A 25762-nucleotide genomic window follows, 5' to 3' on the forward strand; every position below is an offset into this window, starting at 1 on the left:
GCCCAGAAAGGTTAAGGGACTTGCCCAAAGTCACGCAAGCAGGCCAGCGAGCCAGGGATTAGAATCGGGGTCTTCCGACTCCGGGTCTTGTCCTCTTTCCTCTAGGCCAGCCTGCCTTCTGCATCTTTATCCTCTTCCAATGTTAATGCTCCCAATGTTACGTTGCCAACTTGTACTTCCCAAGCGCTTAGTACAGTGCTCTGCACACAGTAAGCGCTCAATAAATACGATTGATTGAATGAATGAATGAATGCTCGAGGGCTCTCTTTTCAGCCACCATCCTGACAGCGGGAAAATGCCACCAGCTCTGATTACTTACAGGAATTCATTCGTATTTATTGAGGGCTTACTATGTGCAGGGCACTGTACTGAGCACCTGGGAGAGTACAATAGAACAAAAAAACAGATAAATTCCCTATCCACAACAACCTTACAGTCCAGAGGGGGAAACAGACATTCAATACAAATAAATGACAGATCTGTACAGAAGTGTTGAGGGGCTGGAAGGGAGGAAGAACAAAGGGAGCAAGTCAGGGTGACGCAGAAGTGGGTGGGAGAAGAGGATGGGGCGCTTAGTCTGGGAATCAATCAATCGTATTTATTGAGCGCTTACTGTGTGCAGAGCACTGTACTAAGCGCTTGGGAAGGACAAGTTGGCAACACATAGAGATGGTCCCTACCCAACAGTGGGCTCACAGTCTAAAAGGGGGAGGCAGAGAACAAAACCAACCATACTAACAAAATAAAATAAATAGAATAGATATGTACAAGTAAAATAAATAGAGTAATAAATATATACAAACATATATACAGGTAAATCATCGTCATCATCATCATCAATCGTATTTATTGAGCGCTTACTGCGTGCAGAGCACTGTACTAAGCGCTTGGGAAGTACAAGTTGGCATGAATAGCCCACACATTTAAAAGGCAGGAGGGCCCTGTTTCTAGGTCCTTGCCTAATCAGCAATGCAGTAGTGTGGGCGACTTGTACTTCCCAAGCGCTTAGTACAGTGCTCTGCACACAGTAAGCGCTCAAGCTATAATTATATTTGTTCTGATGATTTTGACACCTGTTTGCATGTTTTGTTTTGTTGTCTGTCTCCCCCTCCTAGACTGTGAGCCCGTGGTTGGGTAGGGACCGTCTCTATATGTTGCCGACCTGTACTTCCCAAGCTCTTGGTACGGTGCTCTGCACACAGTAAGTGCTCAATAAATCATCATCAATCGTATTTATTGAGCGCTTACTATGTGCAGAGCACTGTACTAAGCGCTTGGGAAGTACAAGTCTCCCACACTACTGCATTGCTCATACTGATTAGGCAAGGACCTAATAAATACAAATAAATAATAAATACAAATGAATGAATGAATGAACATCTAGAGACAGTCCCTACCCAACAGTGGGCTCACAGTCTGAAAGGGGGAGACAGAGAACAAAACCAAACATACTAACAAAACAAAATAAATAGAATAGATATGTACAAGTAAAATAAATAGAGTAATATGTACAAACATATACACAGGTAATATGGGAAGGCCTCTGGAAGGAGATGTGTCTTCAATAAGACTTTCAAGAGGGGGAGAGTAACTATCTGTTGGATTTGAGGAGGGGAGGGCTTTCCAGGGCAGGACGTGGGCTAGGGGTCGGCGGCGAGAGAAGACGGAAGCGAAGTGAGAAAGTTGGAGTGAAGTGAGGTAGGAAGGGGCAAGGGGATTGACTGCTTTAGAGTCAATGGTGAGGAGTTCCTTCTCCAGCCCAGCCCGCACCCTCCGCTCCTCCGCCGCTAATCTCCTCACCGTACCTCGTTCTCGCCTGTCCCGCCATCGACCCCCGGCCCCCGTCCTCCCCCGGGCCTGGAATGCCCCCAATCCCTCTGCCCATCCGCCAAGCTCGCTCTCTTCCTCCCTTCAAGGCCCTGCTGAGAGCTCACCTCCTCCAGGAGGCCTTCCCACACTGAGCCCCTTCCTTCCTCTCCCCCTCGTCCCCCTCTCCATCCCCCCCATCTTACCTCCTTCCCTTCCCCACAGCACCTGTATATATGTGTATATGTTTGTACATATTTATTACTCTATTTAACCTGTACATATCTATTCTATTTATTTTATTTTGTTAGTATGCTTGGTTTTGTTCTCTGTCTCCCCCTTTTAGACTGTGAGCCCACTGTTGGGGAGGGACTGTCTCTATATGTCGCCAATTTGTACTTCCCACTTAGTACAGTGCTCTGCACATAGTAAGCGCTCAATAAATACGATTGATGATGATGATGATGAGTTTTTGTTTGCTGCAGAGGTCTGAGAAGAGTTCACTTGAACTTAGCCTCTCCACATCCATATCTACCTATATTATACAGGTTCCCGAGGGAAAGAAGACGAAGCGTCTGTTTCCTCAAACGGGACGGGGAGGAGGAAGGGAGAGTCCGATATGCTGGGCTTCGCCTTACCCTGCTGAGCTTGCTCTTTGAACTGCTTCCCGAGAGGTCAAAAATGGACGCGTCTTTCCTGGGCTCTGGGTAGGAAGGCTTCCGCTTGGTCGGCGACACGAGAACTGCACCTCCTGGGGTGATGAAGAGAATGGGGTTACGATCCATCAGTGGTGTCTACAGAGCACTCACTGTGTGCACAGCACTGGACTAAGCGCTGGGGAGAGCGCGGTACAAACGAGTCGGCTGGCCCGTTCCCGGCCCGCAACGAGCTTACAGTCTTGGGGGGGGGGACAGACATTAGTAGAAATAATAAAAATAATAATTATTGCATTTAAGCGCTTACTACGTGCCCGGCCCTGTACTAAATGCTGGGGTGGATAACGGCAAATGGGGTTGGACGCGGTCCCTGTCTCACGTGGGGCTCACAGTCTCAATCCCCATTTTCCAGATGCGGGAGCTGAGGCACGCAGAAGTGAAGCGACTTGCCCGATAATAAAAATGATAATTATTGTATTTAAGCGCTTGTTACGTGCCCGGCCCTGTACTAAACGCTGGGGTGGATAACGGCAAATGGGGTTGGACGCGGTCCCTGTCTCACGTGGGGCTCACAGTCTCAATCCCCATTTTCCAGATGCGGGAGCTGAGGCACGCAGAAGTGAAGCGACTTGCCCAAGGTCACACGGCAGGCGGTGGGACAGTCGGGATTAGAACCCACGACCTTCTGACGCCCAGGCCTGTGGACAGGACACCGTGGATGGATACACCGTGCTGCCTCTTATTGATAATGTAAGTAAGTGCTGCGGAGAAGGGAGAGGGAGCCGGGAAAAACCACGGAAGGCCTCTTGGAGGAGATGTGACCTTAATAATAATAACAATCCTCAATCGTATTTATTGAGCGCTTACTGTGTGCAGAGCACTGGACTAAGCGCTTGGGAAGTACAAGTTGGCAGCATATAGAGACGGTCCCTACCCAACAGTGGGCTCACAGTCTAAAAGGCATTTATTAAGTCTAATGGCATTTATTAAGCGCTCACTATGCGCAAAGCAGTGGTTCGCTATAGGTTCGTTTGGGCAGGGACTGTATCTGTTTATTGTTCCACTGTAGTCTACCAATCAATCAATCGTATTTATTGAGCGCTTACTATGTGCAGAGCACTGTACTAAGCGCTTGGGAAGTACAAATTGGCAACATATAGAGACAGTCCCTACCCAACAGTGGGCTCACAGTCTAAAAGGGGGAGACCGAGAACAAAACCAAACATACCAACAAAATAAAATAAATAGGATAGAAATGTACAAGTAAAATAAATAGAGTAATAAATATGTACAACCATATATACAGGTGCTGTGGGGAAGGGAAGGAGGTAAGATGGGGGGATGGAGAGGGGGATGAGGGGGAGAGGAAGGAAGGGGCTCAGTCTGGGGCTACCAAGCGCTTAGCACAGCGCTCTGCACACAGCAAGCGCTCAATAAATCCGATGGGATGAACCTAACGATCGAAAGGCCGTGGAAGCGGGGAGAGCGGTGGCGGATATGGAGGGGGAGGACGCGGGAAAGGGGTCGGGGGGCGAGCTCAAAGGGAATCGGGGCGCACGGCGAGCAGGCTGGCGGGACGCTAAAGACCGCCGCGCGGAAACGCGCCGCGATGACCAGAAATCCTTCCCCCTTTACCGACGGCTGGAGTAGTAAGGTCATGATGCGTTCTTTGAGGTCCCCCGAGGTCTTTGAGCTTCGGAGTCGGAAGTCTGCCCCCTTTTCCTGAGGATACAGAAGGAGAATCTGATCTATCTAGCCCAGCACTGTGGAGTGAAGCATTCTCTCTGCAAAACAGGACCAAACACACTGGTGCGATTAGCATGCCATCTCTACAACGCGCGTGCCGCTCGGAGGACGGCGGCTCGAACTTCCGATCGATCGAGCGATCGGATTTACCGAGCATTTACGGTGCGCGGAGCGCTTCAGTGATCCGGTACAGGGGAACGGGGGAACTCCGGTCAGTTTCTTTCCGGAGGCAGCCGGAATTATGACCCCTCGAATCAATCGGAGAAGCAGCGTGGCTCAAAGCCCGGGCTTTGGGGTCTGAGGTCATGGGTTCGAATCCCGGCTCTGCCACATGTCTTCTGTGTGACCTTGGGCAAGTCACTTAACTTCTCTGAGCCTCAGTTACCTCATCTGTGAAATGGGGATGATGACGGTGAGCCCCACGTGGGACAACCTGATCACCTTGTATCCCCCTCCCCAGTGCTTAGAACAGTGCTTTGCACATAGTAAGCGCTTAACAAATGCCATTATTATTATTATTATCAAGCCGAGCATCCACCTGATGCGAATTTTGAATACGTATCCTTGCAGAATATTGGCAGGGATCCTTTGCCTCCTGGGTTGTCCCCTCCCAAGCGCTTAGTACGGTGCTCTGCACACAGTAAGTGCCCAATAAATACCCTGGATTGAGCCAGCGCTGCTCCCAAGTCAACCAAAAATGCAGGAAGCAACCAGTTTAAATGCTCTTTTCTCAAGGAATGAACCGTGAGTCTGCCATCACTAAAGCCTGCTGGAGTCTAAACCTCACTAGCCCGGGGGCAAAGAATTTTCAATTTTCAGTCATGGAACCATGATTAGCCCTTCTTAAAGAGCCTCTTTTTTTGGCTTCCAAACAAACCATGTTACTTGTAGTTACTCATAGTGAAGCTAAAATAATAATAATGGCATTTATTAAGCACTTACTATGTGCAAAGCACTGTTCTAAGCGCCGGGGAGGTTACAAGGTGATCAAGTTGTCCCATGCGGGGCTCACAGTCTTAGTCCCCATTTTACAGATGAGGTAGCTGAGGCCCAGAGAATCAATCAATCAGTCAATCAATCGTATTTATTGAGCGCTTACTGTGTGCAGAGCACTGTACTAAGCGCTTGGGAGGTCCAAGTTGGCAACTTCTAGAGACGGTCCCTACCCAACAGTGGGCTCCCAGTCTAGAAGGGGGAGACGGAGAACAAAACCAAACATACTAACTAAATAAAATCAATAGAATAGGTATGTACAAGTAAAATAGAGTACTCAATCAATCAATCGTATTTATTGAGCGCTTACTGTGTGCAGAGCACTGTACTAAGCGCTCGGGAAGTACAAGTTGGCAACATATAGAGACAGTCTCTACCCAACAGTGGGCTCACAGTCTAAAAGGGGGAGACGGAGAACAAAACCAGAGAAGTGAAGTGGCTTGCCCAAAGTCACCCAGCTGACAACTGGCGGGGCCGGGGTTTGAACCCATGACCTCTGACTCCAAAGCCTGGGCTCTTTTCCACTGAGCCACGCTGCTTCTCCGATCTTAAAATGATCGGTCCCGGGGCTCTGTAACCACCCCAACGGGCTCTGCGAATACATGGGTCGATCAATGGTATTTATTGAGCGCTTGCTGCGTGCACAGCACCGTACTGAGCGCTTGGGAGAGTACAAGCGGAGGCATTCAAAGGACGGGACAACTGACTTCTAGCCCGAACTCCCAACTTTAAAATCCTCACCCGTCTTCCTTGGTATCGTCTGTCTGAGCGTTTCGATCCTTTTCTCCCAAACGTTCCACCTCCTCGACGCCTTCTTTTTTATTTTCCTCTTCTTCTCCGTCGACTGGTGAGTGGTGCGGCACCCTTTCACCGTCACCCGCACTCCAGGCTAACCTCCGTCTAGACGGGACAGTGGCGGCTTCCGACGGGCCCAACTTTCCCGTCGAATTCCGCGCCTTGGCTTCCTCGGAAGCCGTCCTTTCTTCTTCTGCAGCGGACCCCTGGTGTGGAGAAAGCCTGGAAAGTTGAAGAAAACAGCTTTAGCCTAATCAATCAATCAATCGATCGTATTTATTGAGCGCTTACTATGTGCAGAGCACTGTACTAAGTGCTTGGGAAGTGCAAATTGGCATCACATAGAGACGGTCCCTACCCAACAGTGGGCTCACAGTCTAAAAGGGGGGAGACAGAGAACAGAACCAAACATACCAACAAAATAAAATAAGTAGGATAGAAATGTACAAGTAAAATAAATAAATAAATAAATAAATAAATAAATAAATAAATGAATAAATAAATAGAGTAATAAATATGTACAACCATATATACATATCTACAGGTGCTGTGGGGAAAGGAAGGAGGTAAGACGGGGGGATGGAGAGGGGGACGAGGGGGAGAGGAAAGAAGGCTACAGTTGTGTGTCAGCTTTTGAGTAATTTTAAATCACTTCACTTTGGGCGTTCACTTCTTGAACACGTACACGACGGGCAAGCCCGTTACGATGTTACTTTTTTTACGGCGTTCGTCAAGCGCTAACGTGCCGTGTGCTGTACTAATATAAGCTAATCAGGTACGACACGGCAAGTACAAGCCATCATCAATCGTATTTATTGAGCGCTTACTATGTGCAGAGCACTGTACTAAGCGCTTGGGAAGTACAAACTGGCAACATATAGAGACAGTCCCTACCCAACAGTGGGCTCACAGGCTAATCGGGTTGGACACAGTCCCTGTCCCCCCGTCACAGTCTTAATCCCCATTTTACAGATGAAGGGACTGAGGCCTAGGGAAGTCAAGTGACTCATCCAAGGTCACCCAGACAACAGTGGGCAGATCCGGGACTAGAACCCAGGTCCTCTGACTCCCGGCCCTTGCTCTTTTCGCTAGGCCACGCTGCCTCCCTACTTCCGATACTTCGCTCTGGGACCATGTAGTTGGAGATGAGTTGGTATCAAAATAAGGCCAATCCTGATTCTGCTGTGTGGCCCTGGGCGAGCTGTTCCACTTCTCTGTGACTCAGGTACCTCATCTGGAAAATGGGGATATAAGACTGTGAGCCCCATAGGGGACATGGGCTGTGCCCACCCGATTACCTTCCTTCTGCCTCCGTGTTTAGTAGAGTGCGTGACGTGTCATGAGCTCCTAACACCATTAAAAAAAGCCCGGGGGTGGCGGAAGATGAATTTCTTTCAGAAAGCGAACCACACAGAACCTTCTACTTTTGATTCTGCTGCGTCCTGTTCAATTTTATGCTGGGATAAAGTAATATCATCAATCGTACTTATTGAGCGCTCACTGTGTGCGGAGCACTGTACTAAGCGCTTGGGAAGTACAAATTGGCCACATATATATGACAACGTAATATAGGGGAGTTACCTGTATACCACCTTATTTTTTGATACCACCAACTTTGATTTTTCCCGTTTACACTTCCACACCATCCTTGAGAAGCAAGGAGGGGCAGCTAATTACCAGCCCCATTTTACAGACCAGAAAACTAGGCCGCAGAGACTTTAAGCGCGTGGTGGGCAGGGAATGTGACTGTGCTGTATTGTGCTCTCCCAAGCGCTTAGTACCAGCGCTCTGCACCCTGTGAGCGCTCAATAAATATAACTGAATGAATGAAGTTAAGTGACTCGTCCAAGGTCACACAGCAGGTCGGCGGCGGTGGAGTTGGGACTGGAAGCCTGGTTTCCCGTCTCCCAACCTTTCCATTAAACCACACGCCTATTCTCTTAGCGGGTTCTCCAACTATTAACGGGAATATCTGGCCATTTTAGGTTGGGTTCGCGTTTCAGCTTTAACGCCTGTGAGCCTGTTTCGGGCGGGGATTGTCCCCGTTTGCTGCCGAATTGTACTTTCCAAGCGCTCAGTACAGCGCCCTGCACGCGGTAAGCGCTCAATGAATATGGCTGACTGAACGAATGAGTCTCACTGTCACCTTCTGAGACGACGACCGCATCACCACACATAAATATGTACAGGTTTCCATGCCCACAGAAACCCAAATTTTCCTCTCCTCCAACGCGCACCTCCAGTCATGCGATCAGAAAACCCCTTAACCCCTGTTGCTTACTCGCGGGATTTCTCAGTTTCCCAACCTGAATACGCGTTTTCTGTACCCAAAAGAGGATGTGTTTGATCTCTCTGCGGGCTCATGCAAGCCAGACGGTTCCAATTTTGGCTCAGGGAAGGAGAGTCATCTTTCCAATTATTACTGACGGCGGTCAATCTTGTGGTCGCGTTGTCAGGTGAATTTTTTTTTTTATTTCCAAAAAGGGGCCCCTTCTCTGATTTAGAACCAAAAACAGACATGCTATCCAGTTTTAAGATCCAGTTTTATTTAAACTGAATATTTCTTGATGCACACAACACCTGTCCTTTCTAGCGATCGTATTTAGTGAGCGCTTACTGGGTGCAGAGCGCTGTACTAAGCGCTCGGGAGAGGACGATCTAACACTAAACGGACACTTTCCTTGCCCACACCGAGCTGCTTTTCGGAGTGAACGGTAAACTAATATTCAAGAGAAATGGGGTACCGCAATACTCCTACGCCAGTAAGCAACGATAAACAGAAACACCGATACAGCTAGCACATCCGGGGTGAGTTAGCGACGTGCGGCGTTTTTTAATTTTTCCACGGGCATTCCTCGTGGTGGTCGTGATTCGTCTCGACAGTAATGTCATCAATTGTCCTTTGTGCAAAGATTTTTTAGAAGAAACAGAAATTTCCAATTTTCTGTAAGTGAGACCGGTCGCTTGTTGTTGTCTACCAACTCGGCACCCTCCCAAGCACTTAGTACAGTGCTCTGCACGCAACAAGTGCTCAATAAATACCACTGATGATGACGATTACGGTAAACTAGATAGCTCCCTTATATTAATTTATCTCAGCATGCAATTGAACAGCGGTTGTGGTGTACAAGCAGAGGATTCTATTTGGTTCACTTTCTGGAAGAAAGTCATCTATTTCCCCCATGCCGCTTTCTTTTTTTAACGGTATTTAAGTGCTTACTACATGTCAGGCACTGAACTAAGCGCCGGGGTCGAGATAAGCTAATTAGTGGACACAGTCCAAGTCTCTCACGGGGCTCACAGTCTTCATCCCCATTTTACAGATGAAGCAACTGATGGACACAGAAGTAAAGTGACCCGCCCAAAGCTACCCAGCAGTGGCGTGGAGGAGCCGGAATTAGAACCCAGGTCCTCTGCCTCCCGGGAGAAGCGGCGTGGCTCGGTGGAAAGAGCACGGGCTTCGGAGTCAGAGGTCACGGGTTCAAATCCCGGCTCCGCCAACTTTGGGCAAGTCGCTTCACTTCTCTGGGCCTCAGTTCCCTCATCTGTAAAATGGGGATTGAGACTGTGAGCCCCCCCGCGGGACAACCGGATCACCTTGTAACCTCCCCAGCGCTTAGAACAGTGCTTTGCACATAGTCAGCGCTTCATAAATGCCATCATCATTATTATTATTATTTCTGGGCTGCTCTACTTCCGAGCTAAAGTACGTTTTTGCTCCATTTTCATAAAGAACTCCTTACCCGGCAAGATCTAGGGCTCTGATGTTGTTGCTGATGGTCTCTTCGGAGCTAGAGGAGGAAGACACATCCCAGAGGCGATTGTTCTCTGAGAGAATCTGGTTCAGGTGATCCCGGGAGAAATGGGTTCCCTGTCCTCGTTTCCTATAAGCCTCGGCTTTCTCCCGGAGTTCTCTCACCTAAGCAGGAAGAACCCAAAGGCGCTCTGTTATCCGCTACGAGAAGAAAGCTTTTTATGTTTTTGCAAATAAACATTCCCCCCAAAGCAGAGCACAGCCACTATGGAACATCTCAGCAAAAAGCACGACACACACCAAAAGGAGAAAAAAAAACAAAATCAAAGCAGATTAGCCAAAACACAACACAGACAATCCGCATTTAAGCAGGTGGCATTGGGTGGCCAAGCCAAAGCTCACGGGGCCTGTTATTCGTTCAGCAGACTAAAGAAACGGTGCAGCGACTAAGAATATCATAAAGACGGGCCTCTTTTTCGCTTTCATTGATTTAGCTTGCACGGATGATACACACGCTAGTACACTTTTGAAAAACTCACAGGCAACCAACCTCATTATACCACATGGAATTTAAGGTGCCTTGAAAACCCTACGGGGAGGAATATAGAAACAAACTTGAAACAACAAGTTAGTAACATCGTCACAGGAATCAATGACGCGCACATCAGTGCCGGCATGCCGTAACTTAGACACACGCTACGTGGGGCGACAATTCTCCTAGTCGCACCTTTCAGTCATCAAACAACCTGCTCAATTACAATCATCAATCGTATTTATTGAGCGCTTACTGTGTGCAGAGCCTTACAATGCCTTAATACACCTCAATGAGATGCAATTTGATCCATTTGCGGGCAGGGATCAGGTCTACCAATTCTGTTGTACTGTAATAATAAGAATTGTGGTATTTTTTTACAGCTTACTATGTGCCAGGCACTGTTCTAAGTGCTGGGAGAGATACAAGCTAATCAGCTTAGATGCAGCCCCGGTCCCACGGAGCGTTCGCAGTTGGAATCCCCGTTTTACAGATGATGGAACTGAAGCCCGGAGAAGTGAAGTGACTTGCCCAAGGTCACTCAGCAGACAAGCGAAGCAGCGTGGCTCAGTGGAAAGAACCCGGGCTTTGGAGTCAGTGGTCAGGGGTTCAAATCCCGGCTCCACCGGTTGTCAGCTGTGTGACTTTGGGCAAGTCACTTAACTTCTCTGGGCTTCAGTTACCTCATCTGTAAAATGGGGATTGACTGTGAGCCCCCCGTGGGACAACCTGATCACCTTGTAACCTCCCCAGCGCTTAGAACAGTGCTTTGCACATAGTAAGTGCTGAATAAATGCTATTATTATTATTATTATTATTAAGTGAAGCAGTGTGGCTCAGTGGAAAGAGCACAGGCTTTGGAGTCAGTGGTCAGGGGTTCAAATCCCAGCTCCACCAGTTGTCAGCTGTGTGACTTTGGGCAAGTCACTTCACTTCTCTGGGCCTCAGTTACCTCATCTGTAAAATGGGGATTGACTGTGAGCCCTCCGTGGGACAACCTGATCACCTTGTAACCTCCCCAGTGCTTAGAATCAATCAATCAATCAATCATATTTATTGAGCGCTTACTGTGTGCAGAGCACTGTACTAAGCGCTTGAGAAGTACTTAGAACAGTGCTTTGCACATAGTAAGTGCTGAATAAATGCTATTATTATTATTATTAAGTGAAGCAGCGTGGCTCAGTGGTCTAGGGGATCAAATCCCGGCTCCACCGGTTGTCAGCTGTGTGACTTTGGGCAAGTCACTTAACTTCTCTGGGCCTCAGTTACCTCAGCTGTAAAATGGGGATTGACTGTGAGCCCCCGGTGGGACAACCTGATCACCTTGTAACCTCCCCAGCGCTTAGAACAGTGCTTTGCCCATAGTAAGTGCTGAATAAATGCTATTATTATTATGTGAAGCAGTGTGGCTCAGTGGAAAGAGCATGGGCTTTGGAGTCAGTGGTCAGGGGTTCAAATCGCGGCTCCACCGGTTGTCAGCTGTGTGACTTTGGGCAAGTCACTTCACTTCTCTGGGCCTCAGTTACCTCATCTGTAAAATGGGGATTGACTGTGAGCCCCCGGTGGGACAACCTGATCACCTTGTAACCTCCCCAGCGCTTAGAACGGTGCTTTGCACATAGTAGGCGCTTAATAGATGCCATCATCATGATTATTATTTTATTAAGTGGTGGAGCCCGTCCTTCCGGCTCCCTAGCCAGTCCTCAATCAATGTCGTATTTATTGAGCGCTTACTGTGTGCAGAGCGCTGTACTAAGCGCTTGGGAAGTACAAGTTGGCAACATATAGAGACGGTCCCTACCCAACAGTGGGCTCACAGTCTAGAAGAGCCTGCTCTCTAGAAGAGTCACAGCCTACTCTCCCCCAAGCAGTAAGTACAGTGCTCTGCACACAGTAACTGCTCACTAAATACCGTTGATTGATGATTGATTTATAAACGGTGACTCTTCCCTGGCTCAGATTTTACCCCAAATTAGATGCCAGCTTTCACTGAGTCCTTTCATTTCCGACATGACACTGCCCCCTTTTGACTCAGCGGCACTAACTGTGCCACACAACTTCCAGTAACCTCAACTTCAATTCTGTCAATCAATCAATCAATCAATCATCAATCGTATTTATTGAGCGCTTACTGTGTGCAGAGCCCTGGACTAAGCGCTTGGGATGGACAAGTCGGCAACACAGAGAGACGGTCCCTACCCAACAGTGGGCTCACGGTCTAGAAGGGGGAGACAGACGACAAGACAAAACATACTCACACAATAAAATAAATAGAATAGAGATGTACAAGTAACTAAGTAAATAAATAGGGTAATAAATACGAACAAACATATATACATATATACAGGTGCTGTGGGGAAGGGAAGGAGGTAAGATGGGGGGATGGAGAGGGGGACGAGGGGGAGAGGAAGGAAGGGGCTCAGTCTGGGAAGGCCTCCTGGAGGAGGTGAGCTCTCAGCAGGGCCTTGAAGGGAGGAAGAGAGCTAGCTTGGCGGGTGGGCAGAGGGATTGGGGGCATTCCAGGCCCGGGGGATGACGTGGGCCGGGGGTCGATGGCGGGACAGGCGAGAGCGAGGCCTAACGGTGAGGAGATCGGCGGCAGAGGAGCGGAGGGTGCGGGCTGGGCTGGAGAAGGAGAGAAGGGAGGGGAGGTAGGAGGGGGCGAGGGGATGGATGGACAGCCTTGAAGCCCAGGGTGAGGAGTTTCTGCCCGATGCGCAGATTGATTGGTAGCCACCGGAGATTTTTGAGGAGGGGAGTAACATGCCCAGAGCGTTTCTGGACAAAGACAATCCGGGCAGCAGCATGAAGTATGGATTGAAGCGGAGAGAGACACGAGGATGGGAGATCAGAGAGAAGGCTGATGCAGTTGTCCAGACGGGATAGGATGACAGCTTGAATGAGCAGGGTAGCAGTTGGGATGGAGAGGAAAGGGCGGACCTTGGCTCTGTCCTCACGGTTTTGTTGGGACCCTTTAAACCTCTGGCTTGTTCTCCAAACTCTTGCATGGTGGACAGAGCACGGCCCTGGGAGCCACAAGGTCGCGGGTTCTAATCCCGGCACTGCCATACGTCTGCTGTGTGACTCTGGGCAAGTCGCGGCCCAAGCGGTTGTGGCTCAGTGGAAAGAGCCCGGGCTTGGGAGTCAGGGGTCACGGGTTCTAATCCCAGCTCCACCACTTGGCAGCTGGTGTGATTTTGGGCAAGTCACGTAACTTCTCTGTGCCTTAGTTACCTCATCTGTAAAATGGGGATTAAGACTGTGAGCCCCATGTGGGACAATCTAATTACCTTGTTGTATCCCCCCAGTGCTTAGAATAGTGCTTTGCACATAGTAAGCTCTTAACAAATGCCATTAATATAATAAATACTGAGAGCTCACCTCCTCCAGGAGGCCTTCCCAGACTGAACCCCCTCCTTCCTCTCCCCCTCCTCCCCCTCCCCCCGCCTTACCTCCTTCCCCTCCCCACAGCACCTGTATATATGTTTGTACATATTTATTACTCTATTGATTTATTTTACTTGTACATATCTATTCTATTTATTTGATTTTGTTACTGTGTTTGGTTTTGTTCTCTGTCTCCCCCTTTTAGACTGTGAGCCAACTATTGGGTAGGGACTGTCTCTATATGTTGCCAAATTGTACTTCCCAAGCGCTTAGTCCAGTGCTCTGCACACAGTAAGCGCTCAATAAATATGATTGATGATGATGATGATGATGTTGTGAGTCCTTGGGCAAGTCGCTTCATTTCTCCGGGCCTCAGTTCCCTCATCTGTAAAATGGGATTAAGACTGCGAGTCCCAAGGGAGACCCGAACTGTGTCCAGCCTGATTAGCTTGTATGTACCCCAGTGCTTATTACAGTGTCAGGCGCATAGTAAGTACTCATGAAATACCATTAAAAAAAAGACTCCAAAGCTGGGAAGTTTGGCGGTGAAGGGCAAGGAGATGAGGGAGCCTACGCTACTTATGATTATTCTTTTTTTAAAAATAATATTTATTAAGCACTTACCACGTGCCAGGCACTGTACTAAGCGCTGGGGTAGGTTGGACACAGTCCATATCCCATATGGGGCTCACAGTTTTAATCCCCATTCTAGAGACGAGGGAACTGAGGCCCAGAAAAGGGAAATGACTTGTCCTAGGTGACCCAGCAGACATGTGTCAATTTGTACTTCCCAAGCGCTTAGTACAGTGCTCTGCACATAGTAAGCGCTCAATAAATACGATTGATGATGATGTGGCAGAGCCGGGATTAGAACCCAGGTCCTCTATGTCTCCCGGGCCCGTGTTTTTTCCACGAGGCCACGCTGCTCATTTGAAAAGCTTGTTTGTTTGTACATATTTATTACTCTATTATTTTCCTTTTACATATCTATTCTATTTATTTTATTCTGTTAGTATGTTTGGTTTTGTTCTCTGTCTCCCCCTTTTAGACTGTGAGCCCACTGTTGGGTAGGGCCTGTCTCTATATGTTGCCAACTTGGACTTCCCAAGCGCTTAGTCCAGTGCTCTGCACACAGTAAGCGCTCGATAAATACGATTGATTGATTGATTGATTGATTGATTGATTGAAAAGGGCCGGATAAGTTACGCTTCGTTCTCCGTCCCTGCTCGGGGCCTGACTTCAGCTTTCCTAAGCACTTAGGACGCGCTTAGAGAGTTTACGGCCACTCACTTGGTCCGTCGCCTTTCCCTTCGCCCGGATCCAAGCCCCGTCTTGGTAGAAGTAGAGAGCTGGGGATAAAAATTTGGATCCGTACTCCGTGTTCTCCTTCCTGGTACAGAGAGAAGGAATTAAACAGATTCCTAGCCGGCGGGTCTGCGGGTACCGATTATAATTGCAACGGCATACGTACCCAAGCCGTTTGAGTTTCCAGGGAGTAACTTTATGTTTTGGTTGGCTAGGCTCCTTTGCCTCCGTTTCTGCTCGTCCTTGCTCCACGGACCCGTCTTCCGTCTGACTCTGAAATGGAAATCATTTAAACCCCTTCAGCATTTTGATTTTCTTTAATTATGCTCTCTGATCAATCAATGTCCTATTTATTGAGCGCTTACTGTGTGCAGAGCACTGTACTAAGCGCTTGGGAAGTCCAAGTTGGCAACATATAGAGACAGGCCCTCCCCAACAGTGGGCTCACAGTCTAAAAGATAAGCTTTGGGCAAGTCACTTCACTTCTCTGTGCCTCAGTTCCCTCATCTGTAAAATGGGGATTAAGATTGTGAGCCCCACGTGGGACAACCTGATCACCTTGTATCCCCCCCAGCACTTAGAACGGTGCTTTGCACATAGTAAGTGCTTAACAAATACCATTATTATTATTATTAAGTGCTTACTACGTGCCAGGCATTGTTCTAAGCGTTGGGGTAGATGCAAGGTAATCAGATTGGACAGAGTCCCACGGTCCACAGTCGTAATCCCCATTTTACAGATGAGGTAACTGAGGCCCAGAAAAGTGAAGTGACTCGTCCAGGGTCACCCGGCAGACATGTGGCGGAGTTGCGATTAGAATCCGGGTCCGGAGGCCCCTGCTCTATCCACTAGGTCATGCTGCTTCTCTTATATTATAGTTTTATCATGTAATATATGATGAAATATATTGGATTTTATACTTTGATGTTCAAAAGACACTTCGAGAAACAGCGAAACAGAACACCAGGCTTAATTTTAAAACGGCATCTAGCTTGCTTTGAAATGAGAAGGCCAGTAAATTGCCACTTATATGTAACCACAGTTTGAGGACTCCATTTCTAGGAGGAGATTTTGGAAACAGAATGAGGCACCCAACTCTTACTGCACGTTACTATGCAACCTTATTAATTAAATAAATGATGATACTTGTTAAGCGCTTACTATGTGCCAAGCACTGTTCTAAGCGCTGGGGTGGAAACAAGTAAATCAGGGTGGACACAGTTCCTGTCTCACGGGGGGCTCACACTCTAGTATGTTTGGTTTTAGATTGTGAGCCCACTGTTGGGTAGGGACCGTCTCTAGATGTTGCCAACTTGGACTTCCCAAGCACTTAGTACAGTGCTCTGCACGCAGTAAGCGCTCAATAAATACGATTGATTGATTGATTGATTGACTGTGAGCCCACTGTTGGGTGGGGACCGTCTCTAGATGTTGCCAACTTGGACTTCCCAAGCGCTTAGTCCAGTGCTCTGCACGCAGTAAGTGCTCAATAAATACGATTGATTGATTGATTGATTGACTGATCTTTTACAGATGAGGGAACTGAGGCCCAGAGAATCAATCAATCAATCAATCGTATTTATTGAGCGCTTACTGTGTGCAGAGCACTGGACTAAGCGCTTGGGAAGTACAAGTTGGCAACAAATAGAGACAGTCCCTACCCAACAGTGGGCTCACAGTCTAGAAGGGGGAGACAGAGAACAAAACCAAACATACTAACAAAATAGATATGTACAAGTAAAATAAATAAATAAATAGAGTAATAAATATGTACAAACATAAATACAGGTGCTGTGGGGAAGGGAAGGAGGTAAGATGGGGGGATGGAGAGGGGGACGAGGGGGAGAGGAAGGAAGGGGCTCAGTCTGGGAAGGCCTCCTGGAGGAGGTGAAATGCCAAAAATAACAAATGCCATCATCATTATTATTATTATTAATGAATGAATGTGCCTCAGTTCCCTCATCTGTAAAATGGGGATGAAGACTGTGAGCCCCCTGAGGGACCACCTGATCACCTTGTAACCTCCCCAGCGCTTAGAGAAGTGAAGTGACTTGCCCCAGGTCACACAGCAGACAAGAAGTGGAGCTGGGATTAGAACCCATGACCTTCTGAATCCCAGGCCTGTGCTCTATCCACTGTGCCATGCTACTTCTCTTACCCCAAGCTGCTTAGATGCTCAAACAGTTTGCGCTAATGGAAGCGCAATAGACGGACTGTATCTAACAGGGCAAAGGATAGCTTTGAGCGTGGGTTGCCAATAAGAACCTTTAGGAAGGACAGACAGGAAGGGACGCAAAATTCCCAAGATTTCACCATGACTTCTCCCTGCTCACCGAATCCCTGTCCTCCTCTCTTGTCAATCAATCCATCAATTGTATTTATTGAGCGCGTAAGTGCTCCAAGTTGGCAACATATGGAGACCGTCCCTACCCAACAGTGGGTTCGCAGTCTAAAAGGGGGGGAAGAAAGAAAGGCAGAAAGAAGAGGATAACGGCCGAGGAGAATCGTTCAGATCTATAAGGAGGGCCTCCTTACTGACCTTGGAGAATGCCGCCTCAGTGGAAACCAGATTTAAGAGGATCACGAAGCCAGAAGGAATAAAGCGGAGGCAGGTATTGACTTCTAGCCCACACACGTCACCAAGATACACACTGTGACAGAACTGTTCCTGTTCCCAGTTACAGTGAACCCTCCCCATTCCCTGAAAACATGTCCGGCACGATCTACTGCATGGAAACTTAGGCTCCGAACTCAAAGCCTCTCTAAAGAGGCAGGGAAACGCTGTCTCTTCCTCAGATAGTGAGGCCAAAGATCCATTCTTCCTAATATAATCTTGCCTGCTGTTACTTTTCTAAAAGGAATCCATCAATTAATGGTATCCATTGAGCCCTTACTGCGTGCAGAGCAATGGATTAAAGCACTTGGGTGAATTCGGCAATAGAGATGGTAGAAGCAATCCCTACCCAGATGGCAAAAACTTCCGTTACAAATGTTTTCGCTTTGTTTAAATTAATTCTCGAGACCGAGACACACATCTCACGTCTCCTTTGGAGATGCAGTCATAAAAGGGCAAGGTGAGTCACGTCAAAATACCTCTACCCCCCAAAAAAGGGGGGTAGGGGGTGAGGGGATATAGTCCCCTCTAGACTAAAAGTTAGTTGTCTACCAACTCTTTTGCACTGTACTCTCCCAAGCGCTCAGTACAATGTTCCGCGCACAGTAAGCACTCTAAATACGAATGACTTATTGATAAAAAGTAGAAGCGTTACTTTTTTTCCCAAGGATTTGTTCTCGGGATTTCTCTTCTCCTCCAAATCACACTTGAGTCGGGTCTCCTTTACTGGAGATGAACCCCTGAAATTTCTCGAATACTCGGTTTCTGGAACAGGTGCATCGATTTTGTGTGGCAGGACCGATCGATTTCGGTGAAAAATCTGAAACACAAAAGCGAGGGTTTTCTTTAAAGATTCAACACGTTTGAAAAATCGCAGGCCAGACAACTTTACTAAGCGCTCACTCGAGCCAAGCAACATAGGACAAGCCCTGCTTTCATTTATCTTCCTGTGAAAGTTCACGATCATAGTGACGGTACTTGTTAATGCTTAATCAATCAATCAATCGTATTTATTGAGCACTGTGTGCAGAGCACTGTCCTAAGCGCTTGGGAAGTACAAGTTGGCAACACAGAGACGGTCCCTACCCAACAGTGGGCTCACCGTCTAGACGTAATATGTATGAAGTGCTATACTGGGCGTTGGGCCTTGTATTAAGAGCTGGGTTCTGAAATTTCCAGCAAATTCCCACTGGCCATACTCTCTACGTCTAACTCTGTTTAGGTTTTAGATAGAGTTCTTTTGTCTTCCTCGTGGTAGATGATTTTCTTTGGTCCGCTTTATTATATACGCTACTCGGTTCATTTGGACTGGGGTGTTGGGGGAGAAGATGAAATTTTTCCGGCCAATCACGTGCCCCTGCCCACGACTTGCTTAGGAAGGAGATGTGCAAATCGGTCCATTCTTATCAATCAATCAATCGTATTTATTGAGTGCTTACTGTGTGCAGAGCACTGGACTAAGCGCTTGGGAAGTACAGGTGGCAACATATAGAGACGGTCCCTACCCAACAGTGGGCTTACAGTCTAGAAGGGGGAGACAGAGAACAAAACCAGACATATTAACCAAATAAAATAAATAGAATAGATATGTACAAGTAAAATAAATAAATAGAGTAATAAATATGTGCAAACATATATATACAGGTGCTGTGGGGAAGGGAAGGAGGTAAGACGGGGGGGATGGAGAGGGGGAGGAGGGGGAAAGTTTATTTTAGCAGAGTTCCTGCTGTAGCAAGACAGTGAGGCCTAATGGAGAAAGCCTGGGCCTGGAAGCTTCGTGGGGCTCCCAGCCTAAATAGGAGGGAGACCATCATCATCATCATCATCAATTGTATTTATTGAGCGCTTACTGTGTGCAGGGCACTGTACTAAGCGCTTGGGAAGTCCAAATTGGCAACATCTAGAGACAGCCCCTACCCAACAGTGGGCTCACAGTCTAAAAGGGGGAGACAGAGAACAAAACCAAACATACTACCAAAATAAAATAAATAGAATAGATATGTACAAGTAAAATAAATAGAGTAATAAATATGTACAAACACTGAATCCCCATTTTGCAGACGAGGGAAACTGAGGCCCAGATCACACCAGGAGATCAGCCGGGACTCCGACTTCCAGGCTGAGAGAGCCAGGGGCTGGCCGCTGGGAATCTTGGACAGCGAGCGGCACAACCCCTTCGCGCTCGGGATTAGCAGACTCGCAGGTTCAGGGCGACGCTCTCCAATTCGGGGAACCCTCTCCCCCCAGAACTACCTGCTCAGCAGCAAGCATTGGAGAAGGCTCCTTGCAGGTTTTCCACACAAACTGCCTTTGGTACTCAGAATTTCTAAGCGCGTGAGACAGGGGAGCGACGTTTAATCCGGATCGCTTCTTCAGCACTCTGGCCAGCTGGAGAGAGAAAGGGAACCCAGAACCGGATCAAAATGGTAATCAGACCTCTCTAGGCAAGTCATTTCAGTGCTTTCTTGCACACTGTCGGGATCTGAAAAAGAAGGCAGAGAAAATGGCTAATCTCCATTAACAGGATCTCATTTTACTGACTACATTGAGAATCACGGTTACCACCCTGCACACAGATTAAATAATAATAATAATGGCATTTATTACGTGCTTACTATGTGCAAAGCACTGTTCTAAGCGCTGGGGAGGTTACAAATGTGGTGATTAAACAAAAGCAAGTGCCTCTTGCCCCCAATATTTTACCTAAAACACGAGAGCAGTGTAAAGCCCCAGTGCTACTAAAGGATGACAGACAGAGAGCTTGACGTGACCTTTGGGTCAGCTCTTTTCTAGGTCTGGAAAAAAACAAAACTAAGCAATGGCATTTCTCCAAACTCTTCCTGGGTGCAGAACACTGTGCTAAGCACTTGGGAGGGTTTGAAACCACGCAACTCCTGCCCTCAAGAGGAAGAAATATTTCAAAATCCCTACTGCACACGGTAAGCGCTCAGTAAATACGACTGAATGAATGAATGAATATATACCTGTATATATGTTTGTATGTATTTTAACTGCATTTGTATGTTTGTATGTATGTATGTTTGTATTTGTATGTATGTAGGTAGGTTTGTATGTATGTACCCCTTTTAGACTGTGAGCCCACTGTTGGGTAGGGACTGTCTCTATATGTTGCCAATTTGCACTTCCCAAGCGCTTAGTACAGTGCTCTGCACATAGTAAGTGCTCAATAAATACGATTGATGATGATGATGATGATGATGTATGTATGTTTGTATTTGTATGTATGTATTTATTTATTAAATGTATTTGTATGTATGTATGTAGGTTTGTATGTATTTATTACTCTTATTTGCATATATTTATTCTATTTATTTTATTGTGTTAATATGTTTTGTTTTGTTCTCTGTCTCCCCCTTCTAGACTGTGAGCCCGCTGTTGGGTAGGGACCGTCTCTAGATGTTGCCAACTTGGACTTCCCAAGCGCTTAGTCCAGTGCTCTGCACACAGCAAGTGCTCAATAAATACGATTGAATGAATGAATGAATGATTGAATGAACCCCCTTCTAGCCTGTGAGCCCACTGTTGGGTAGGGACCGTCTCTATATGTTGCCAACTCGTACTTCCCAAGCGCTCTGCACACAGTAAGCGCTCAATCAATACGATTGATTGATTGATTGATTACCCCTTCATCCACGTTTCTTGCCTCCCTTTTGGAGGGTTCGAATGTGTCCTTCCTCTTGGCGGAGGCGGGCTGCGGAGGGGCTTGCTTGTTTCCCGTGGGGTCGCGGGGGCTTTCAATCCTCGAGTCCGCAGAGAGAGATCTGTTTCTCCTGGGAGCCTTGGGGACCACGGTGGTTTCCAGCCGTTCATGGCCCCCATCTTCTTCCTCGCTCGTCCCGGGCAACTGTAGGAGTGGCGGTATGTTGGGTTCGCGCCGTTCTGGGCCATCGCTGTCCGAGACGTCGTCCTCTTTCCACTCCAAGGACTTGGCGATCTCGGGGTTGTAATAAGGGACGCGCCGCTTGGAAATAAAGCCGGGCTCCCTGGTGATTCCTACAAGGCCAAACGGGACGAGATGGGAAAAGCGAGCGACAGCCACAATCATTGGAAATTACACGCACGGGAGTAAGAAGTAGCTTGGCCTACTGGATTCAGCACGGGCCTAGGAAGCAGGAGGACCTGGGTTCTAATCCTGGCTCCGCCACCTGTCAGCTGGGTGGCCTTAGGCAAGTCGCTTCACTTCTCTGGACCTCCGTCGCCTCATCTGTAAAACGGGGATTAAGACTGGGGGGCTTCTGAGGCACGGGTGCGTGGCGGAGGGAGGCGTCCGCGCTTTTTGCGAAAACGGCGCGGGCAGCGGAGTGAGGTGCGGACTGGAGTAGGAGAGAGACAGAGAGGAGGCTTATGCGGTAATCAAGGCGGGGTCCAGTAAGTGCTTGGATCCGCATAGGAATAGTTTATTTGGAGAGGAAGGGGAGGATGGTAGAACTGTGGTATATGGAGAACTGAAGACTGAATACGCGGATTGAATGAGGTGAGTTGAGGATGATGCCAAAGTGATGGGTTTGGGAGACAGGGGCGACGGTGGTGGTTTCTAGGGTGACAATAATCATGATAGTATTTGTGTGTTTGTACATATTTATTACTCTATTTATTTTACTTGTACATATCTATTCTATTTATCTTATTTTGTTAGTATGTTTGGTTTTGTCCTCTGTCTCCCCCTTTTAGACTGTGAGCCCACTGTTGGGTAGGGACCGTCTCTATATGTTGCCAACTTGGACTTCCCAAGCGCAAAGTCCAGTGCTCTGCACACAGTAAGCGCTCAATAAATACGATTGATTGATTGATTGATTGACCAGGAGGAGGCTGGGAAGAGGCCGAGTCTCCCCCTCCTTCGGCCCTCCCCACCTGCTCCATCCGGGACTTACATCTGTCTGTCTCTATTATTATTATTTTGTGTGTGTGTGTGTGTGTTTCATGCTATTCATTATATGATAGCCCACTGTTGGGTAGGGACCGTCTCTATATGTTGCCAACTTGTACTTACCAAGTGCTTAGTACAGTGCTCTGCACACAGTAAGCGCTCAATAAATACGATTGATGATGATGATGATTTGTCAAGCGCTTATAATGTGCCAGGCACTGTACTAAGCGCTGGGGTGGCTACAAGGAAATCGGGTTAGATGCGGTCCCTGCCCCCCGGGGGACTCACGCTTTGAATTGCCATTTTACAGAGGAGGTAACTGAGGCCCAAAAGAAGCGAAGTGACTTGCCCAAGGTCACCCAACAGATGAGTGGCCGAGCCAGGATCAGAACCCGTGACCAGATCACCTGAACCGTGACCAGAAAGAGCCCGGGCTTTGGAGTCAGAGGCCATGGGTTCGAATCCCGGCTCCGCCAATTGTCAGCTGGGTGACTTTGGGCAAGTCACTTCACTTCTCTGGGCCTCAGTTACCTCACCTGTAAAATGGGGATTAAGACTGTGAGCCCCCCGTGGGACAACCTGATCACCTTGTAACCTCCCCAGCGCTTAGAACAGTGCTTTGCACATAGTAAGCGCTTAATAAATGCCATCATTATTATTATTATTATTCTGGGCCCGCGTTCTAGCCACTACGCCATGCTGCTTCTCTTGATGGAGAAGTCGGCGGGAGGAAAGGGAACGGGGTTTGGGAAGCAGACTGGGAGCAATTCCGGAGGCCATCGACCCGTACGATTTACCTAACTGATCCGATCGGAGTCCGGCCCACTGGCATTTTTTCGGCTTCAAAGAATTACCGTTCTCAGACGGACGGGATTTCTCCCACAGGAAGTTTCTCTGGTATTCGCTCAGCCCCTGAAAACATTAATAATAATAATAATTATGGTATTTGTTAAGCGCTTACTATGTGCAAAGCACTGTTCTTTCATTCAATTGCATTTACTGAGCGCTTACTGTGTGCAGAGCACTGTACTAAGCGCTTGGGAAAGTACAACAAGGAGGCACCACCATCACCAGTCCCACCATCCTCATCATCCAAACCGCCACCACACCACAGTTCCTCACAGGAGTCCTGCCTCAGTCAATCAGTGGTATTTATTGAACGTTTACTGTGTGCCGAGCACTGTACTACACACTTAGGAGAGGACAATACAACAGAGTTGGTATGTGCTTTGCACAAACTAAGCGCTAAATAAATGCCATCATTATCATTATTATTATCCACCCCAGCTCTTAGTACAGTGCCTGGCACATAGAAAGCGCTCAACAAATACCATAATGAATTAATTCATTACTTCTCCGGGCCTCGATTCTCTCATCTGTCAAATGTGGATGAAGACTGGGAGCCCTACATGGTAATAATAATAATAATAATGGCAATTTAATAGCGCTATGTGCACCCCCGCGGGACAACCTGATCACCTTGTGATCTCCCCAGCGCTTAGAACAGTGCTTTGCACATAGTAAGCGCTTAATAAATGCTATTAAAAAAAAAAAAAAGCAGGGACTGGTTCCAACCTGATGAGCTTGGATCCACTCCAGCGCTTAGTATAGCGCCTGACACATAGTAAGCGCTTAACAAATACCATAATGACTTAATTCATTACTTCTCCGGGCCTCGATTCTCTCATCTGTCAAACGTGGATGAAGACTGGGAGCCCTACATGGTAATAAAATAGGGATAATGGCATTTATTAAGCACTTACTATGTGCAAAGCAGGGACTGGTTCCAACCTGATGAGCTTGGATCCACCCCAGCGCTTAGTATAGCGCCTGACACATAGTAAGCGCTTAACAAATACCATAATGACTTAATTCATTACTTCTCCAGGCCTCGATTCTCTCATCTGTCAAACGTGGATGAAGACTGGGAGCCCTACATGCTAATAATAATAATGGCATTTATTAAGCGCTTACTATGTGCAAAGCAGGGACTGGTTCCAACCTGATGAGCTTGGACCCACCCCAGCGCTTAGTACAGCGCCTGACACATAGTAAGCGCTTAACAAATACCATAATTCATTACTTCTCCGGGCCTCGATTCTCTCATCTGTCAAACGTGGATGAAGACTGGGAGCCCTACATGGAAATAATAATAATAATAATGGCAATTATTAAGCGCTATGTGCAAAGCAGGGACTGGTTCCAACCTGATGAGCTAGGACCCACCCCAGCGCTTAGTACAGTGCCTGACACATAGTAAGCGCTTAACAAATACCATAATTCATTACTTCTCCGGGCCTCGATTCTCTCATCTGTCAAACGTGGATGAAGACTGGGAGTCCTACATGGTAATAATAATAATGGCATTTATTAGGTGCTTACTATGTGCAAAGCAGGGACTGGTTCCAACCTGATGAGCTTGGATCCACCCCAGCGCTTAGTACAGTGCCTGGCACATAGAAAGCGCTTAACAAATACCATAATGAATTAATTCATTACTTCTCCAGGCCTCGATTCTCTCATCTGTCAAATGTGGATGAAGACTGGGAGCCCTACATGGTAATAATAATAATAATAATAATAATAATGGCATTTATTAGGCGCTTACTATGTGCAAAGCAGGGACTGGTTCCAACCTGATGAGCTTGGATCCACCCCAGCGCTTAGTACAGCGCCTGGCACATAGAAAGCGCCTAACAAATACCATAATGAATTAATTCATTACTTCTCCAGGCCTCGAATCTCTCATCTGTCAAATGTGGATGAAGACTGGGAGCCCTACAGGGTAATAACAATAATAGGAATAATGGCATTTATTAGGCGCTTACTATGTGCAAAGCAGGGACTTATTAATCTATTTATATTACTCTATTTACTTTAGTTGCACATATTTATTCTATTTATTTTATTTTGTTAATATGTTTTGTTTTGTTGTCTGTCTCCCCTTTCTAGACTGTGAGCCCGCTGTACAAGTTGGCAACGTGTAGAGACGGACCCAACAGTGGGCTCACAGTCTAGAAGCTTGATGAGCTTGGATCCACCCCAGCGCTTAGTACAGCGCCTTGCACACAGTAAGCGCTCAATAAATACGATTGATTGATTGATTATTATTATTATTGTTATTAGCATTATTATTAGCAAACCGTATTCTAGACTGTGAGCCCACTGTTGGGTAGGGACCGTCTCTCTATGTTGCCAACTGGTCCTTCCTAAGCGCTTAGTCCAGTGCTCTGCACACAGTAAGCGCTCAATAAATACAATTGATTGATTATTATTATTATTGTTA

At 47.3% G+C, this 25762-nt stretch overlaps 1 protein-coding gene across 1 annotated transcript in view; it reads right to left on the minus strand.

Moving 5' to 3' along the window:
* The window catches only part of MDM1 (Mdm1 nuclear protein), a 36042-nt gene that overhangs the window by 8585 nt on the left and 1695 nt on the right, over nt 1-25762 (minus strand). The window contains exons 2-12 of the mRNA XM_038756560.1: nt 23274-23388; nt 21232-21602; nt 19842-19976; nt 18244-18408; nt 15141-15247; nt 14960-15059; nt 10301-10339; nt 9740-9915; nt 5943-6218; nt 4098-4246; nt 2445-2557 (exon numbers count right to left, since the gene is read on the minus strand). Of these exons, the coding sequence (XP_038612488.1) occupies nt 2445-2557; nt 4098-4246; nt 5943-6218; nt 9740-9915; nt 10301-10339; nt 14960-15059; nt 15141-15247; nt 18244-18408; nt 19842-19976; nt 21232-21602; nt 23274-23388 (1746 nt within the window). The remainder of the gene's footprint in view (nt 1-2444; nt 2558-4097; nt 4247-5942; nt 6219-9739; nt 9916-10300; nt 10340-14959; nt 15060-15140; nt 15248-18243; nt 18409-19841; nt 19977-21231; nt 21603-23273; nt 23389-25762) is intronic.

Source organism: Tachyglossus aculeatus, chromosome 14 (genome assembly GCF_015852505.1).
Source record: "Tachyglossus aculeatus isolate mTacAcu1 chromosome 14, mTacAcu1.pri, whole genome shotgun sequence".
NCBI lineage: Eukaryota > Metazoa > Chordata > Mammalia > Monotremata > Tachyglossidae > Tachyglossus > Tachyglossus aculeatus.